Source organism: Vanellus vanellus (genome assembly GCF_965231255.1).
Source record: "Vanellus vanellus genome assembly, chromosome: 17".
In the NCBI taxonomy this organism is placed as follows: domain Eukaryota; kingdom Metazoa; phylum Chordata; class Aves; order Charadriiformes; family Charadriidae; genus Vanellus; species Vanellus vanellus.
The window spans coordinates 2,929,385-2,948,693 of NC_138922.1; the positions used below are offsets into that span (position 1 = coordinate 2,929,385).

Below are 19,309 nucleotides of genomic sequence, written 5' to 3' on the forward strand. Positions count from 1 at the left end.
CCCGGCTTCACCAGGCACTCCCCGCCGGGGCGCGCCCTGTCCATCGCTCCGCCCCGCCCATCGCTCCTCCCGTCGCTCCGCCAATCGCCCGGTACCGGTTGCTCCGCCCCCCGCTCCGCTGTTGCATCAGAGGCGTGGCTCCGCCCCTCCGACGTACCCGGATGAAGCAGACCCGATGCCGGCGGGCGGTGCTGCGGCTGTGGCAGAGGATGCGCCCCGGTGAGTGGCGGCGGCGGAGGCCGGGGATCCTCGTGGTGGCTGCTAGCCAGCCGGCCGGTCCCGTGGAGGGGGCGGGCGTGGGGAGGACGGGAGGGGAACGCGGCGGCGGGGGGTGGGGGGGTGTCGTTCCTCGTCGTGCCGGGGGCTACGGGCCCCGCACCCCTCCGCTGATTGGCTGCAAACTGACAACGGGGCAGGTCCCGCCTTCCGCTGCCCGCAGTTGGCCGGTGGCGCAGCCCCGACGCCTCCCATTGGTGAAAGCGAGTGTCTGTCACTGGCCGGCCCGGCTCGACCCTGCCCGCTCGGCCGCCGCCCTGCGTGAGCCGGTGTACTGTCCCCCCTCCCCCATCCCCGAGGGTTGGGGGTCGGCGGGCGCTGAGGAGGCGGCAGCGGGCGGGGGGGTGCGCGGTGACCGGCCGCCCCTTCCCGCCGGGGCCGGCCGTGCCTGCCCGGGAGCCGCGGCCTGTGGTGGAGAAGCCCCGTTTTCAGAGGTATTTTCAGCTGAGCGTGAGGGAAGGAGCCGTGTCTGGCGCGGAGCTGCCCTCCTGCCCCGGCTCTGCCCCGGGCTGCCCGCTCTCCCCTCGCTGCTGGCGGTGCCGGGGCCCTGACCGCCTGCGGGGAACGCGTCTTGTTGTCGCACCATCGCGTTTCGCTTCCCCTCGTCACGCCTCGTCGTGGAGACGGACCTCGGCCTGTGAACACGGCGGGTCGTGGCAGGCCCGGGTCAGGGCCCCTGGTAGCTGGCGGGGAGGGAGGGCGGCTGGGTGCCCCACAGTGCGCTTCTGTGGCCAAGGGTCAGAGTGAAATTGCAGAATTTGGATGGGTTAAGCCCAAACTGCCCGGCTTGTGGAGCCCGTCCAGCTCCTCAGCTATTCCTGGCTTCTGTCTGGTCTGCAGGCCGGCGAGGTGACTCACCCCCGGGTCTCGCCTTCCCTCCCTCATGTGATGCGTGGTGGAGAGGACGCCTGTCCGCCTTGCTCTCTGCTTTAATGCAGTGGGCTGTGCTCCCTGTCGGTCCCCACGCTGCCCCGGGGAGCAGGGCAGCCAGCACGGCTGTGATGGTGGCAAATTGCTTTTGACTTCACTCTTTCCTCAGAGCGTTTTCTGAATGCAAAGGGACTTAACTGTGTGCAGAAATACACGGCCGAGTAAGTTCAGTGACTTGCCTGGCTGTCATCGGGGAGCACGGCTACTCCCTTTACAGTCACTGTGCCTCCTTTGTAGGTGGCTTTGTCCCAGAAGGTGTTTATTTTTCCATCATCCATCCCCAGTCAGTGACAGGAATGTGGGCATATGATTTGCCTCCATTCTCATAAAATACTCGGTACAGCAGATGCCTAGTGTACATCTTTATTGAATATTTTTGAGTGATTCTGTGAGGGTTTTTCTCAGAGGTTTTTTATCGCCTCCCTCTCAGCTTAGCAAGTCCTGCTGTATTTCATATAAACATGACTAGACTTGAACAGTCCCTGCCTCGTACTCCTAGTTTGATGAGTTTGACCCAAATTGCAGCAGACGTGCTGTAAAGGATGAACACATCCAACACAAGAGGAAATAACATTACTAGAGTTAGACTTCCAGTTAAGTGATTTCCCATTAATGCATCTGTCTCTCCTTCCTAGTGAGGAGGAGAGCTGTCCTTGCCCACGCGCAGCCCATCTTTATCACTCTCTACTGATTTGTGCTGGGAGTATTTGGTGACTCGGGGCTTCTTTGTTCCCTCTGAAACTATCTTGACTTGGTCATGAGTGTGGAGAAGAGGCAGAGGGCACTTTTGGGGGCTTTATAGTGTTTATTGCCCCGAGAGGGGGTTAGATGTGTGAAACCACAGAAGAATTCTTTGGATAGTTAAGCAATTTTTTTTTTTGTAGTGGTTGTTTTGTCGTCGTCCCCCCCACCAAGCAATTCCTGGACACTGCAGAGGGTAGGTGGCCTTGTCAAGGTCAGTGTTTTGTTAGAAGTATTAGGAACTAAGAGGAAGGAGCTGTTCTGGGGCCTAGGAGGCTTTTATATCTTTTTTTATTAATGTTTAAATTTGATGTGTCAGCAATGTGAATGCACAAGCATGCTGGTTGATGGTGCCAGTTAACTGTGGTTGTTCAGGATATGACAGGTGTGGATAAGTAGTGCGTTTTTTGGATTAATAGTGTTAAGTCTGCCCTGGAAGAGATCCTCTGTCTTGCTTTCAGACCCAGCCCTGGCTGGGCTGTGTATTTATGTTCTTTACATGGATCCAGAGCTCAGGCATTCTCCTTCTGGTTTGCACATGCAGAGATTTGATCATGCATGTCATTGGGAGTTACAAAGGTGAAGGTATGTGTTCTCAGGGGCATAGTGATTTAATTTCCTTCCCCCTCTTTGGGGTAGAGTCGTCTTTTGTTTTGTTTTGGGTTTTTTTTTTTTTTTTTTCCCCTGACTGTACTATTTAGTCCCTCAGTCTATTACAGTTATGTTTGAGAAGCAGGGGAAGTCAGACTACAGAAAGGAAGTAGTCTTTTTGCAGTCCTTTATGTTTGTGATACCACAAACATAATCAAGATAAAGTGTATTCAAGGAAACTTTCTTTTCTCTACCATACTGCACTTATCCATGGGCAAAATGAGATGTAACCATCAAAGCATATTTTTCTTGATACGGTTGTGTCCCTGGAGGGCTCTTCTGTCGATACAGCTCAGTAGCAGATTGTGCTTCTTCACTCTCCTGATCAACGTAAGCTTGGGGATTTATTTTTAACTCTCATCTTGTTAAGTGCTTACTGAAGAGACTGAAGGCCCTCTCTGTCGATGGCTGGCCTGTGACTAGCTTTTGGGTAGCGTTTTTCAAAAAACGTTTTCCCCTCCCTGGCACTGGTAGAACTAGTAGGGATTTAAAAAGCAACAGAATTGACTTCTCTTGGAAGAAACCTGTCCTAAGTGCTTTTCCCTTTAAGTTTCTTGGTCACTTGTCATTCTGCAGTGTTCAAAAGCATCTTAGCCCTCTGGCCACTGCCTTTCCAGGGAATGTCGTCATGGGGATGGTTTTAATTGCTGAGATAATTGGGAGGCCCAGGGGATCTGCGTGCTGTCATTTGTCACAAGGTTTTTGCTGTGTGTGTTATAAGGTCTCAGATAAAGCTTCTGGGTAGGATGCTCTGTAATTTTTCAAGGTTTAAAGAGAAACCAGGCAACAGGGAGTTGGAGAAGATGCAAGTTGGGTGGATAACCTCCAGAGGTGGGTGGGGGGTGTGCAGGCACATAACACTTAACAGCATGTCCCAGCTGTCAGTCTCAGGTGTAGAGTCAGAATTGGTGCTCCTGGTGCTCATCGTATGTCACCGACTTTCTGAAGAGGTAGCTTTGCAGAGAGCGGAGACGGAGGCAGGGAGAGGCATATCCTTTTCACAGCCTTAATTTCTGTCTTGCTGTTTACTCCACACACTTCTGCTCTGTGTGGATCTGTCCCTCTGGGGTTCCCAGGTACGGGGCTGGGAGCAAATTGTTCTCGTGGTCAGGCCCAGGTTGTTCTGAGACATGCATGTCTTCAGGGGCATCTTCATCTCTGCACATACTGCATCCACATCAGGAGCACCAACCTCTTCAGATTTTCCTTTTTAAGGTGCTTCAGTGGTGTTACTTGGGAACAAATAGAGGCCAGATATCTTAAAGTTCCCATGTTTATAACAGGGATAAATGTTTTTTAATACTAAATTCTGATGCCTTTGGTAGTGGTAGCTTGATTTCTGAAAAGAGGTTTCTTGCATCAGTACCTTCCTTTTGGTTTCAGGGCTTGCATGCTAGTGCTGGCATCGAGGGATTTTTTGCCCCACTGGATATCATATATTCACAGGGTGTGGGAGTCCTGACCACATGGTATAAAGCGTACCTGTTTTATTTGATTAATAAGGCTGATTCCACAAGAGGCTGTTGAGATACCAAGGCTTTGCTGTATGGTGGCTGGTTATCTTACAGGCTTTTAGTCTGAACTTGGTTTGGTTATCTTCTGCTTCCTGTGCTGTCCAAATTGGAAATGCAGGATTTATTATTACGGCAGAGTAGGGAGCGTTGTGCTGATGCTGTGCTCTGTGACTTTCTTTTTTCCTGAAAGCTCATATGCTGCTGTTGTAAGAGGCAAGGGGGTATTTGTTGTGGTTCACCAGAGAACATTCAGTTCAAAAATAGTATTGCAGGAAAAGACAGAGGTTCACTTTCCAAAGCAGCAATGGATGCAGGCAGCCTTCCAAAATGTGTATGAAAATGCCTCCAGCTCCTATTTCAGGATGAGAAAAACAAGCACAAATTGATTGGTGAAATCTAATCCATGGCTTTTGTTTGTTTGTTTTCCATATTCTAATAAGTGAAGGACAATGCAAATTTGCTTTGGTTTTTGGCTGGAGCGCACAGGCTCCTTTGCATTGACTCCTGATTGGGTTTTGGAAAAAAATCCAGAGCTTCAGGGGTTTGAGGGGTTACCTGTTGGTTCTTGTGGTTTGAGAAGGTGAAGAATGGTGGAAACAAGATTTCTTCTGCTTTTCTGTCTGTGAATCACCATAAAATGGGAAGAGGAAGAAGCCCTGGTTGCTGATGGTCCTTCCTGCTCTTTGTGGCAGCTCTGGACGGTGCCAGAACTCAGCGGCAGAGTCCACCCCTGCGACAAGGGGGATGACTGCGGCAATTACGTGGCATGTGGCAGTTTTGGGGCCTCCGATAGCCAGAACGGGTTGTTATCTTGAGAACTGCAGGCCAGATGTGAGCTTGGCAGAATTTCTTTAAACAAGTAACCACTTAAAACAGGACTCGATAATTCCAAAGGTCGATGGACATCTGCATTGCCTTTGGTGGTGGGGCAGCAAAGTGTGGCTGAGGGAGTCTCAGTGCTGGGGCTTGTCGTGCTGAAGTGGCCTGGCTTTGCCTCTGCTTAAGTCTTTGTGTTTGCTGTCTGAAAATACTGGGCAAACAGGACTGTGAAGAAGAAAGCTGGTGGCCTACGTGCAGAAAAATGACCCGTTCATGAACACTAAACAATATTCATTCCCTTTATATGGCAAATATTTATAAGCTAGTTTTAAATGGGAGAACGCAGCTTGATGAAAATCAGGAAGAATGGTTTATCCAGCCATTTGGGATGCTGCGGGAACATCCTGGGTGAATTGCAGCTGCCTCTGAGCAGTACTTGGAATCACTTTGGATGTGTTTCTGTAGCTCATCTTTACCACCATGCGTCAGTGAATTGAGCTGACTTTGAGAGTGGAGAGGAGTGGATTCCCAACTGTGGGAAGGGGTGGGTAGAAGTCAAAGCACTGTGTTATATTTCAAGCTTAGTGTTTTGGTCTGATACTTGATCCAAACCCTAGCAGCAGCTTCCAATCACATGGAGAGCCCAGGAAGCTTTTTTAAGGTATTGTGTTACACTTCAAGCTGTGTTTGTGTTTTCATGACTTAGCTGAGAGGTGGCTCCATGAGGATTTTGGTTTGGCCTTGAACGCAAGGTTCTTTAAGGTACTTGAAAAATAGTGTCTGCATGTTTGTTTAGTGATTTCTGCTATGTGTTATATTCAGCCTTTGGCTTTTGTAATGTCTAGAGGATATTGAGCATTTTGCTCGTAAGGATGCTTTTGGAGGTGGGAAACCAGATTTGTCCTGTACAAAAACCCCTGGATTTAGAGAAGTTCTTAATTTATAAGCTGCAGTTTAGAGTGATCACAGCGTGGAAAAGCTGTTCCATTTTAACAGTGGAGAGTTACTCTGTCCTGCTGAGTGTGTAAGGGGGGTCCTGAAAGGAGCCCCCACGTTTTGAACATAGTTCTTGTTTGACAGCTGCTTCGGATCCTGGAGTGATGCCCGCGTAGCTGAGTTTTTCCCAGGGCGCTGTGTGAATGCTAAGCTCTGTTGTAATGAATTCCGAGTGGGCAGCAGCATAAGCCGGCTCTCATTTTCCCTGGAAGACGCTGCTGCATTGTCTTGTCTGTATCCTGAAAGCCTCAGTGTTGTTTGTCAAAGGCTTGATTCTGCGAGTGCCACGTATGCAAAGAAGCCGGTGAATAGGAAGGGCTCGCTGTGCTGGTTCTCAGCTCCTCACACAATGCCCAGAGCTGGGACAATTGGCAACAGGCTGAAGCAAAGCAGTTTTTGTTAAACTCTTGGTATTCCGTGGGCATCTGCTCTCCCACACATGGGATGTTTAAAATTATCTGGTTATGTTCTGATAATGCCTAGCAGTCGCTCTCTGCCAGGCATATACGTGTGCTTAGATAGGCCTCTGTTTCTACACCATAAATAGAGGGAATGGACAAAGGTTGGCAGAAGTTAAGTGATTTACTCATGGCCACATGTGTGCTGGTGGCAGGTTTGGAAGCTGTCTGCATCTCCCAACTCTAAGACCAGTGTTTTGGCCCTGAACCACCTTGTTGCAGAGCATTTATATGTGCCATTATCTCTCTCTCTTGTCCCCCAAGTATGTGAGAGAAGCCAAAGGATGTAACTGTGTACAAAAACTGGGATGTGGATGTTGGAGCTTAGTGTTGCATGCTGGCACTAATATGGGACGTGTTTATGCAGTGCAGTCAGCAGATCAAAAATCCATGCTGATAGCATTGGGCATGATGGTAGACATGGGTAATCATGAATTATCACCTGTTTTTAACCAAGGCAGGAAAATCATGGTGGACTTGGGAAAGGTCAGCTTGCTCCTGGGGGGTGGGTTTGGGAAGGAAGAATTGCTGCTGAGGGGCCTGAAATACCACAGGGCTGAATCTCCTCCCTCTGGTGTCTCAAAGGAACGGGCCTTTTGACAAGGGAGTGGGGGGAAAAAGAACCCCAAACTAATAAAAATCTCCTGCATCGGCAGTTGGTGACTCTGTAAGTACGTGTGGTCTCAGGCAGCCCGTCCCGCTTCTGGTGTAGCCTGCTGTGTGTGCGGGCATTCCTGGGATGTTCATTTCCGAGGGTGTGTCGTGGGCCCAGGATGACCTTATTGCGGTGACTTCTAGGAAATGATGTCAGATACTTCCTTGTACAAGGTTTTTTCTAAATGCATCCTGAATTTTGCTGACGGGTGGCTGCCTGGCTGTTCACCTTTTGAGATCAGCTCTTCTGGAGCTGTGGGAACTGACCCTGTTCCATGCTACGCCTCATTTATTTTGGGGAAAATGTGCTTCTTGCTGATCTAAGCCTCTCAGAGTGCGCCGGTTTAGAGCCGAGTGCCTTAGAGGGAAAGATCAGAAGGCTTTTACGGAAGCGGTTTCAGTAAGGTCAGTGTGGGAATGATGTTACGGGCAGCACGCAGCGGTAGCTGAGCCAAGCTGTTCACCTCTTCCTCTTCCTGGCAATCTGAATTGCATTTCGGGAGCTGCCTGACACGTGCCTGAGCCACAGCAGATGTCTGCTTGCCTTAATGCACCCGGCTGTGAAACCACCACAGTTTGGGAGGTGATTCATGGGCTCTACCTCCACTGTAAACAGTCTTTTGCACAGGACTTGAGAGTTATCCCTATGTTGTGATTAAGCAGCCTTGGTAACAGGTGCAACTACTGAAGTAAGTACAGCCAAAGACATTTTTATCTAAAGAGGTACGTCAGGACTGAAAATATATGTGCTAGGGGGAATTATAATGGCTCTACATGTATGTTTTATTTTCTCAGTACGGGGCAACGCAGAAAATGAAACATCATCCGTTCTCTCAGGCAGCATGAAGACCTGATTCATGACAACTGTGCTTCTACAATAAAGCTGTAAAGTTAAATAAACATAATGCAAGAGGTGGGGTGTTTTTGAGCAGCCTCCTAGCACCCTCTGGATAAATTTGATCTCGTACCCTTGGATTGTGGCAGCTGCAGTCTCAGCTGAAGAACAAATGTGCCAGTTCACCTCACTTTATTTGTGAGATAAGTGCCAGTCTCTGAAATGAGCCTGTCTGCTCTCTGATGAAAGCATGGGATTGTTTTGTCCTACTTTTAGGTATCTGAAATGTGGGTCACTGAGATGCAGGACACATTAGTGTGACAATTTTAGGCCTGAAGGGACAGTGTTGGCTGTTGATGTCTGTTAGAGTGTGAAAGTCAGGACTTCTAGGTCAGCTGTTACTGATTGTTGAGCCTGATGCAAGCATTGTCTAAAGCCTCTGCTTTAAACAGAGAAGAGGTTGGTTTCAGCTTATTCTTTTCTGGGTGTTAATAACAGAATTTGAGTCTTGGTTTTGAGGATGGAGAAAAAAAAAAAAGCCTGTGAGTAAGAGAGTTGGGGCATTGCTTGGAGAGAGCTCAGAAATGGTACATGGTGCATCTCCTGGCTGTGGCTGGGAACTCTGCCTATCTGAACACTGCTCTTGGTCTTGCAGGACCACGACCACCTCTTCATCTTCATCAGCTTCAGAGACCTAGTGTGTGTTGAGGCCTCCAATGTCTCATGTCCCTCAGGACTGTGTATTCCTCCGTTACTGAGCAGCGGTATAAAAAGTACATGTTGGGTTGCGTTGCTTACACTGGCTAATAGCAATGCAAGTGGCATCCAGTGGTGATGCAGCTGAAGAAAGGAGGTCCTCATCCAGAGAGTGTGGTCCCCCTTGGGTGGGAAGCTGGTCCTCTAAACACCTCCAGGCTGGAATCACTGTTGTTTTATGACGTGACCATGTAATTTGATGAGAGAGGCTGATCTTTCTTGTGTCTGTTTGAGAGGACAGAGGGAGCAAACTTATGTGGCTAACTTCTGTTACCTGTGTTTTACACAAAAACAGGAATTAGCTGGGACTCAACACAGGCAGAGTAAATTGAATTTTAATCTCTGCAGCACAGTGTGTTAGTGGTTGACCTCAGAGTGTTTGTCCTTGTTCGTTACATGCCTTTGCAGCGCTAATAGTTGTAGTGTGTATTGCTGTGTTGGTGACAGGAGGAAAAATCTCTTTAAGAACATTTAACAAAGGAAAGTGGAAACTGTGATAGCTGTAAATTTTAATATCTTTCCCAACTGTGGTCCTAAGTGGTCTTGTGGCATTAACTACTGTTTCAGTGGCAGGTACAAAATATAGCCAAAATTTCTTGTCTCATTTCAGGCTGCTGCACGAGCATTTCCAGAAGCTGGATAAAATTACGTTGCTTGTTGCGGCAGGTCTTTGTGCTGAATGATGCTTGTTAGGGATGGTTAACATCCCTCTTGCGGGTGCCAAGTCTGGATGCCGCTGTCAGAAAGGCTGTGGCAATGAAGCCCAGTCCTTAGCAGCAGTTTCGGGAGCAGTCTGCCTGTCTATTTATCCTGAGTGTATTCTTATGTTTGTATCCTGCAGGTCGTGTTGATCATGGACAGTGAAGAAATCCCAACTTTTTCGAGTCCAAAGGAGGAAACTGCGTATTGGAAAGAGCTTTCCTTGAAATACAAACAAAGGTACTGTTGTAGATTTGAAGGCTGGATTTGTTTTTTAATGACCAAAACATTGTTTAATCTATTTCTCTGCAAGGCTATGCCAAGATGGGTATTAGATATTTTAGGAAGAATCTCTGCCTTTCCAGCTTTAAGTCAAGCTTTAAAATTCCCAGCCTGGTGGGACCTGAGTGTTTCTTGCACGATATTACCATGCCATGAACTCCAGGCTATGTTTTGAGCATGTTTGAGCAAGAGCAGAGCCCTTTCGCGATCATGTGCATCTTTGTATAATTGAAGTGCTGCCTTAAGTAGTATCTTGATGTTTTATCATAAGAAAGCACCTTTGGGCTTGCCTTGTGTCGTTACTCTTCCCTCGAGCTTCTTGTAGTTGAATTACCGGTATGAAAAGTGGCTGATTGGTGTCTACTGCAATTTATTGAAGTGTATTCTACCTCATAGTCCAGCCTGTACCAGTGGTTTACATCTTTTGGGGGGCACAGGGCTTTTTGGTTACCAAAAATGACAAGAGAAGTTGTCGTCTTGAGTAATGCTGTGCTTCTTGTGGGATTGGGGTTTGTTTGGGTTTTTTACTGGAGGGGGGGGGGGGGGGTGTGCATTAGAGGCTCGCAGTTTATTTTCTTTGGAAGCTTTCCTTGCATTCAGTATTACTCATGTGCAATTGAGATAAAGCCATTTAAAGCTCCCTCAAGACCGAAGAGTCCAAGATGCTTGTTTGCTTGGTTTTGGTGTTTTTCCAGGGGTGGGTATGTGGAGGGCCCTGTCCACATGGAGAAAGCTAACCTGGTTTGAGGTGTCAGAAAATTTTCTCTCTTGGACTCCAGTGGATATGTTGTTTCCTAAAACCTTGTTAGTTTTCTTTGCTGCTTCCTAAGAGCAGAGCTATTATGTACAGTAAAGATGCAAATTTAACAACCAAAGTATGTGGAGTGGCTACTTCTAGTATTTAATAACTTGCAGTAATATAAGGTAGGTATGTGCTGGCTTCCTGCCGTGGTGCTCAATAACCCTAAGATTCAAACCTTTGCACTTTTCAAGAACCTTAAATTTCCAGGTAGTGCAGAGATCTAGAAGCTGATGTTCTCTCTTACAATTTTTGACCAAAACCAGGCTAAATGTTTTATTTCATTCATTGACTCTATCCTCCTAGCAGTGAAAGCTAATGGAGTACAAAGTGGTTGTCAGACTCCCATGAATCCTGTAAATAGCTTTGATACAAGTTTGTATTCACACATGCATTTAATGTAGCTGTTTGTTTGATGTAAGAGAATTAATTTCCTTTTATAGCTAAGCTTAATGAGTAATTTCTCTATTTCCCTTGTGGTTTTTTTTTCCCCTTAGAGGTCTGTGGATGACACTTAAGTATTCTGAACTCCTGTTTTTTCAGCTTATTATTTTAAAAAGAGCTGTGGATTTTGTTTTAACTTGGGAGATGCCGAATCTTCAACTGATTAAATCCTTTCCTTACAGCTTCCAGGAAGCTCGTGAAGAGCTGGCTGAATTTCAGGAGGGAAGCAGAGAATTAGAAGCTGAGTTGGAGGCACAGCTAGTGCAAGCTGAGCAGCGGAATAGAGATTTGCAAGCAGATAACCAAAGACTGAAGTATGAAGTGGAAACATTAAAGGTAGATCTTTTCTGTAACAGCATTGCCTCTTCTTACAGATATGTCTAGGATCTCATTTTAGATTATCTGTTCTGTTCTTTGTCACTGAATATCCAAATGAAGTAAAGGAGTTGTCTATTTAAGATCCGGACTTGAGTCTGGCGTGTACTCCAAATAAGGCCAGCAACTTACCATGGAAATTTCTGGCAGAATTTTTCTTGTTCACGTCATGAAATTCTTGTCATGGAGTTTGTGCTCGTTTGTTTGAATTCTCTAGGCTTTGCCAAGTAGTAGCTTTATTAGTTACACAGGCAATGTCAGCATAGCAACAGGGTGGACAACACAAGTATGTTTTGTCAGACCACTGTGTTATCATCTGTCTTTGCATACTAGTTTTCTTGCCCAGAAGATCTCCTTGATTTTTATGAGACTTTAAAGAAAGCTGAAGATTTGTGCATATCTTTCAGAGAGAATCTCTTAATTCTTCCTTAACAGCCGTATCTGTGGAGGCAGGAATTACATAAGGATCTGCATGTGCAGAAGGTGACTTTTAATTGATGCCTCTGTGTTAACAAGTTCTTGCCTCTTTTGGAATCTTGGAAAAGCATTTTTGGTAGTCTTGGGTTATTTTTGTGAAGGCAAAGGTTGGAAACTTACCCAGTGGAAATAAAGTTTATGGAATTACTTGTTCACTCATCCAATCCCAGCTGTATCTTTAAGGTCAATACATGTTTTATAAGGTCAGTAGTTTTTCCATGAGCCCCTACCCGCCCCCTCAGCGCTGGTGAGAGCGTGTTTGGGAATTAATTTTTCCAGTCTTTCGAAGATGAGCTTGCGGACCTGGAGGTTTTGTAACAGATTTCAGTGGCTCTTATTTTTTGCTAATGGAGATGTTAGACAAGTTCTGCAAACAGCGTGGCTATTGTCAAGGGAGAGGCACCAAAGGGGAGGCTGTGCAGCTAGATTTCTCTCTGGCTTCCTAAATGTTTGAGGCTTCAGAGCAGCTGTCAGTGCAGGCTGTTGGGAACAGATGCAGGGGATGCATCTCTGAGCAGCCAGCTGTGTCGTGGCGAGATGTCTGGGTACAACGCAGCATTTGTGATTTTACACTGTGTCCAGCTCTGATGTTTTGAGCATGTTCCTTCTACCTCTCCAGTTTCTGCTCTGTGTAACCAGCAATCCCATGGCAGCAGACTGCAGTGAGTCTGTTTCTTTCTTTGTTCCATTTTACTACTGATGTCTTGGAGAGTGTAAGTGACTGATATTTATCTCGCTACTTCTTTCTTTCAGGAGAAACTGGAGCATCAGTATGCACAAAGTTACAAGCAAGTGTCGTTGTTAGAGGATGACCTGAGCCAGACACGGGCTGTTAAAGATCAGCTGCATAAGTATGTGAGGGAGCTGGAGCAGGCCAATGACGACTTGGAACGTGCAAAGAGGTAAAGGCTGCAAGCCTCTTCTCGCCTTAAAGCTTTCACTAGATCTCTTCTTTGCTATTCAGATTGATCATTTTATTGTTCTTTAAGAGGGGAAAATAATGCACACTGAAAGGAACCCAAACAAACCCCAAGACACTTGATTATCCAAACACTGCAGTTTACCCTTGGAGTGCACCTCCATCAGCTGGTAGTTACGTTACAGCAGGAAAGGCAGGGGGGGCAAAGTGCTTCATGTTCCTGTGAGAAACAAGCAGTGCAAGCAGGCTCAGAGCAAGCTAGGCCAGAGCGCTCCTTTTGATACTACCGACTAGGTGACTCTTGAAATATATTTGTGATCCTTGTAGCTCAAAGCTCCTTTGAAGTAAGAGACTAATGCTTTACATAGTGCCTTTTAAATAAAACAGGCCAAAGGAGTCTCCTCTTCCCTTGCATAACAGCTTAATGACTGTAGGGAACAAATCTGTCCTGTATAAGTGCATAAAATGATTGGGCTGCTGTTAGAAACGCCCAGTTTAGGAGTAGGTCATGCTTCCGTTTTGCTGAATGGGAATTTTGCCATTGATTCAGTGGGATCAGGAATGAGCCTCTGGCTATCTGGCAAAAAGATCTGAGAGCTGAGGCCCTGTTTCTACAAGGCTCTTAACCTCATGACTAACTTTTGACACACATGAGTTATCCCACTGAAATCATGGAACGAATTGGGTCTTAGGTAATACCCCAGTGCCCTGCTTTCTGCGCTCGCTGGGCTGTTGCCTGGCCAGAGCTCTGGAGAGTGCAGCACCACCTGAGCTAATGCACTGATTAAATATATGGCTTTGGAGCACGGCTTAGGAAAAATGGAGATGGGCTCGCTGGACTGGCTCTTTCCCAGCTCTTTGGTACACCTCTGAGAGCCAGATGCTATCATTTTCTTTTCGTCTTATTCCCCTGTTTCTTTGGAGTTTATTAGTCCTTTCTAAGAAGCATTTCCATAGCTTTCAAATGACTGACTTGAATATAGACCTTGCTAACATTTTTTTCTCTATTATGTTTTTGAATACGCTTTTATGTTTGCTGAGCTGAAGAACCTAATATTCTGGATTTTGTTTCTAGGGCAACAATAGTTTCATTGGAAGACTTTGAACAAAGGCTGAACCAGGCTATTGAGAGAAATGCCTTTTTAGAAAGTGAACTGGATGACAAGGAATCGTTGCTAGTTTCTGTACAGAGATTAAAGGATGAAGCGAGAGGTATGGATTGCTTGATTAGTTCTGTGTCTTGGTACATTGTGGGCTTGCTAACAAAGACGTGTAGCAACCAAAGCTTATGTTTATAGAAAGCCTCACATAATGAGACTTGAACTGGATGCGTAATGTAAGCGTTAGGTATTTCTTACTAACAGTGTGTTCTCTATTCTTTATATGTCCATTGTAGCTAAGAGGAAAACCTTCCTCATGTAGGGCAAAATTAATATCAGATTCATTCAGGATTTTTAACCCAGGTGGGTACAAAAATACTGTCTTCCACAGACGTAATAGAGTTGAGGAAAGTTCAAAAGTTGCCATTCACTGTGGTTTCGTGCCTTTTATAGGAAGTAAACCAAGATACGACAGGGGAATAGATGATAAGTGGCTAAATAACTTTAAAAAATCCCGTCTCCTGTGTTCCTTCTAAATCTCTTGGAAATTGCCTAGTTTATTTAAGATATTCCAGTGAGGACTGTGGATAGACCTGTGGGATCAGAGATGTTTGGGATAGCATTCTGGGATATGATTAGGATTTGGGAATTCCCCATTGGGTTTCACATTGAGGATGCCGTGGAAGCATTTTTTTAATGGTTGGTGGAAACTGATTCTCTAATAGTGGGGATGATCTGCTCATAAGCCTATGCCTCCCATTAATGTAGTTTAGAGATTAGTGGTTTTCAACTTTGTCTCCCAAGTGAAGGTTTCTAAAATAATTCCTCAGTTACAGCCTAGATCTGAGTGGAAGGCAACACACTTGACAGCAGGCTGGTATATTCTGTAGTTGTTCTTTGTAAACCTTTTTGAACCAACTTTGTGCCCCACAAATTGAAGGCCTCTATTGGAAGCACTGGGTTTTTATAATAAATGTGAAAAGGGAGATAAAGTATTTCCTGAGGAAATGTACGTATAGTAATTTGGGGTTAGGGCAATAATACTGGAAAAAAACAGCAAAACCTACGGAGTGTTCTCAAGAACACTGGAATAATTGGTAAAAAAGACATCTTGTTTCTTGGATGAGTCATTTGGAAATTTTTAGCATTTGTTAGGGTAGCAAAGCTCCATGTTACTTCCCTCTGACAGCAAGCAGGAACACTATAGGCCCCTAAAAGGACTGATACAGTGTCAAACTCAAATATAACATTTCTGATTGAACAGCCACAATTCCTCTTCTAGGAGCCCAGATAGATTTTCATTTCAGCTGTGCTGTTTTGCTTAAAATCGGTTCTAAATATTTGTAATAACTTAAAAGCCATAATGTACAAATAATTTTCTCTTGCACGTTATACCAGATTGAAATGGGGAGTACGACGTCTGTAAAAGATTAAGTTTCTCTACCCAAAAAGGAACATCCCCTTGTAATGTAATGTTTATTTGCATTTGTCCTTCAAAGGATTTTATAGATTTGTTGCTGAACTGTGCTGGATGCTCTTTTTAGCAAATGCGGGTGGAAATGGGAGGGGGTAAGGTAGGGGTAAGCAGCGATCTGGAGAGGAGGTGAGAATAAAACACAGGTTTCCTAATCTCAAGTCTCTTCTCCTGTCATTTGGAGTACCCAGCCTCTCCAGTCTGCTCTTTTACTTGTTGAGGCAGCAAGAAACTAGATACAGACTTTTGACTGTCTTTGGCTAGCGTGGAGTCTGGTGGATTATTAACTGGAAGAACAACATGGGGAATTGGAAACATGAGAATAGGTCATTCCTCCCTTTTTCCAACCTCTGAGCAGGACCTGAATGTAGTTCAGTATGCATTATTGTCCAGCTACAGTTTTTGTAACGCACTCTCCAAGGGACTCGCACTACAGGTGAGGAAAAATACTGAGGTGAAGCCCCCACTGTGCTTGCTGGGGCTACCCAGCACTCTGGTCCTGGGAGGGCTGTGTTTGCTGCCTCGCTACTCCCAGCTGAGACGGGAGGTGATGGTGTTGGGCTGTGAGTGCTCTGAGATGGGGTCCCCGCTGCTGGAGAAAGCCAGCAGCAGGCAATTAATAGTGTTGTTGCAAACTGTTTCCTCCTCCCTCCCAAATGAATAAGAGTGTGTGTTTGAGAAATCAGTCACCAATACGTGTGGGTCTTTTCTTCTTTCGCCCCTCAGACTTACGGCAAGAGCTAGCAGTACGGGAGAGGCAACAAGAAGTCACCCGAAAGTCAGCGCCCAGTTCTCCGACTCTAGACTGTGAAAAGATGGATTCGGCTGTCCAGGCATCTCTCTCCTTGCCAGCTACGCCCGTTGGAAAAGGATCAGAAAATAGTTTTCCTTCCCCCAAAGGTATAATTCATAGAAACTGTGTCTAGTATTCAATACAAACAATTTCAGACCAGGTGCTTGTTAGTGAACTTGAAGTAAACATAGGTACATGTGGATCCCACACACATTGCATAAGGTATCTTTAAATTCTGGGGCAGCATCAGGTGCATTTAAGGAGTATAATGAGTAAATAGCACTGTAGAGAAGGACAGTGAAGCTAGATATTGCTTTTTGGGGGGGTGGGGGTTTGCACTCTGCAGTAGACGCCTGCAGCAGAGCACTGAAGATGTTTGGGATTGCAGGGAGGTGCAGTGACTGATAATTCTGCTTCAATGTGGAGTAGCCGTGGTGGGTAAACAGTAGGCAGGAATTTGAACAATCCAGACTGCCTCTGTAACCACATGTACTTTTCAGGGGTCTTATACTCGTTGTGAGGCAGCAGGATGTTACTCCAGTCCCCTTCCCCATCTGGAAGGCTCTGGACAATCACAAGGATTAATACATTATTTTTCAAATTAGAATGAGTAGATTCCAGAGGAAGCTCTGGCTGGATTAGATGGATTGTGGGCAATAGCCTTGCAGATGGAGAGTGCGTGAACTCTGCATGTAGGTCTAATGGGAAAGAGGGCAGTGGACAGGAATTAAGCCTTTTTTTTTTCCCATGGCTGGTGATCATGTAGTCTGTGCGTTATTGTGGGGTAATTGTATGAATAGCCTGTAGTAGAATTTTAGATTTACCTTTTTATGTAGAAGCTGATATATTTGAATTAAAAAAAAAAAAAAAATGTGGAGGAGTGGAGCATATAATAAAATGTGTCTGTTTGCAGCTATACCAAATGGATTTGGTACCAGCCCCCTTACTCCTTCAGCTAGAATATCTGCTCTCAACATTGTGGGAGATCTGTTACGGAAAGTGGGGGTGAGTGCTCTGAACTGAAGTATTCCTAGCTCTGTGCTGCTGTCACTGAGCTTTCATCCTTGTGAGCGATAACAACAAGGCCTTGGGCCATACTGAGTGCATGCTGTAGTTTCCAGATCATCCATACTCAATGTTTAGTATGTGACGATGTGGGCTTTTTTAATTATCTTCATTTGTAAAACATGTTACTGAGGTTCTGATGCCAGCTTTGGGTGATGAAATTAATATTTGGAGTAAAAAGTTTCTCAAGCACTTTGGTATATGGGGTTAGACACTGTCAGCGACTTGTTCTTACTTCAAATGGGGTCTGCGGCTTCTTCTCTTATGAGACCACGATGCAGGACTGGACCTCAGACTCTGGGTGCCTGCTGCACAGTTCCTGTATGTCATGGGAGGGGAGCTGAGGTCATGCTGGCAGTGTCTCCTCTTGTGCCTGGAGAAATCTGCAACAGGTGCTGAAAATGGAGGAAAAAAAAAAAAATAATATCTAGAAACTTCTGATCAGAAAGTGAGAAAATAAATCGGGTGAAAGCCAAATGTTCCCATCTGTAGTTGTTGATGGGGAAGTGAAACGCGTGAGTCTTTAAAGGGATTACCAGTATAAGCAGGGAAGAAGTGGTTTAAACATCTGGTACAGTGTTGTTTAGGATGCTGGGCTTTCCAGTTGAATGAAGACAAGACTTTTGAGTTATGAGAAGCTTGTTGACGTGCCTCAGTGGTTAGTGTTATGAATGGAAGCATGGACAGCCTCGGTGTCTAGCCTCCGGTGCTGGCTTTGCTCTGTCTCTTGTGGCTAACACTGAGAATGGCAATAGCTGCAGTACAGACAGTTGATTTAGCAGAGTTTGAAATTAAAAACTACCTTGTTGCTTGCATTTGGAGCCAGTGAGCTCGTAGTTGGTTTGAAAGGGCAGCAGGATGACTCGGGGTTATGGAGTGACGTGTTTAAAATGGGATCATTGTGAGTAAGAGTCTGCAGGGGATTTAGGGAGCTTAATCACAATCCTGTGTGATTACTCTGCGAGGACAGGAAATGCCAAATAAGCATGCTTCTTTCCCAGCCTGCTCTTAGACACACACTCTGCCACCAATACAAAATTCCAGCTCACACATTTGTTTAGTGACAATTGTAGGTTGTTCAGGATTTCTTTAGGTTTGGCTACTCACAGGATGCCTCATCTCCCTGCCTTAGGCTCCTTTTCTCTGCAAGAGGTTTCCCCTCAGCTTTCTTGCTTGCAGCTGAGACAGGGGGTCACTTGGCACAGATCACACGGGCTATTTCCAGCTGATAGGTGCTTTGAGACCAAGAGATGCGTAGTTATCTATATCTGCCTATATAGTCACTAAGTAGGGTTACGTGGATTTCTAGAAGACGACTGTGTAGAGTTCGCTTACTTGTGATAGCATGTCAGTGCCTTATTAATGGAATAATTTTTCTATGTGGAATAGGACCAACCCCCATGTTTGGGGAGATGAGTTTTTGTCTCCAGTGCATGCATTTGCAAGCCTGTGAATGCCCCCAAGCAGGGGGTGGATATAACAAATAGTTGCAAGGACTTTCTGCTAGACCAGACAGATACTCAAGTTAAGTCTCAGTTTGTGACCGATGGCAGAAAGGGCAGGTGATGTTCTGAAGTGAAGGAGAGAATCAGGATTTTGGTCTCCCTCCTGCCAGGAGTTAGTGGATGAGGCAGAGACTGTCATCTTGTATAGGGAAAAAAAGATCTCACCGGGCTTGCTTGGTGGTAATAGAGATGAGGTACAGACCATGGAGATGGGCATAGCTGCTGCCTTTGATTCCTCTTCTGATGTAGCAGCTCTTGTTCTGAAGGATATCAGTGAGGCTTAAGAAACTAGCTTTGTTTTGCAGGCCAAGATTAAGAAAGAAATGCTAGAAGGCATTGTCCTGGGGGGAAAAAAAAAGTCAATTTTCTCTCCCAAAAGTTGAGGATTCTGTTTTCAGCTCTGTCTTAGTCTTCTGATTAGCTTATGCCAGCCTTACTGCAGCTGCTGAAGCAAGAAGTTTTGGTAACTTCTGCTAGGCGTTGGCTTCCTTATTTTAGGTAATTAATTGAGAGTTGATATTTTCTAAAATCAGAGCCCTAATGGAACTGAGTCATGCCTGGCAGTCTGCATCAGCATCTTGTTGTGTGGATTTCCTTTGTGGTTGTGTGACAGAGAAAATGACAGCTTTGTTCCCATTTAGTTCAGTTTATGACAAAGATGATCACAGTGGGGTCATGACAAAGCCTGAACTCGAACAGCAAAATACTTTCTCTTAATGGTATTAATTTTTTGACATCATTTTTTTT

General features: G+C 45.6%; 1 protein-coding gene across 4 annotated transcripts in view; it reads left to right on the forward strand.

Annotated features, from left to right (window-relative positions):
* Nucleotides 1–171: 171 nt before the first annotated feature.
* NDEL1 (nudE neurodevelopment protein 1 like 1) overlaps nucleotides 172–19,309 on the forward strand; it is a 28,007-nt gene continuing 8,869 nt past the window's right edge. For 2 of the 4 annotated variants that reach the window (XM_082492131.1, XM_082492129.1), the window contains exons 1-7: nucleotides 172–219; nucleotides 9,472–9,569; nucleotides 11,037–11,190; nucleotides 12,460–12,608; nucleotides 13,701–13,837; nucleotides 15,926–16,099; nucleotides 16,906–16,997. In XM_082492131.1, the coding sequence (XP_082348257.1) occupies nucleotides 9,484–9,569; nucleotides 11,037–11,190; nucleotides 12,460–12,608; nucleotides 13,701–13,837; nucleotides 15,926–16,099; nucleotides 16,906–16,997 (792 nt within the window). In that variant the 5' untranslated portion in view covers nucleotides 172–219; nucleotides 9,472–9,483. Of the gene's footprint in view, nucleotides 220–556; nucleotides 711–5,628; nucleotides 5,694–9,471; nucleotides 9,570–11,036; nucleotides 11,191–12,459; nucleotides 12,609–13,700; nucleotides 13,838–15,925; nucleotides 16,100–16,905; nucleotides 16,998–19,309 lie in introns of those variants that run through there. The other 2 variants (XM_082492132.1, XM_082492130.1) reach the window with 2 other exon arrangements.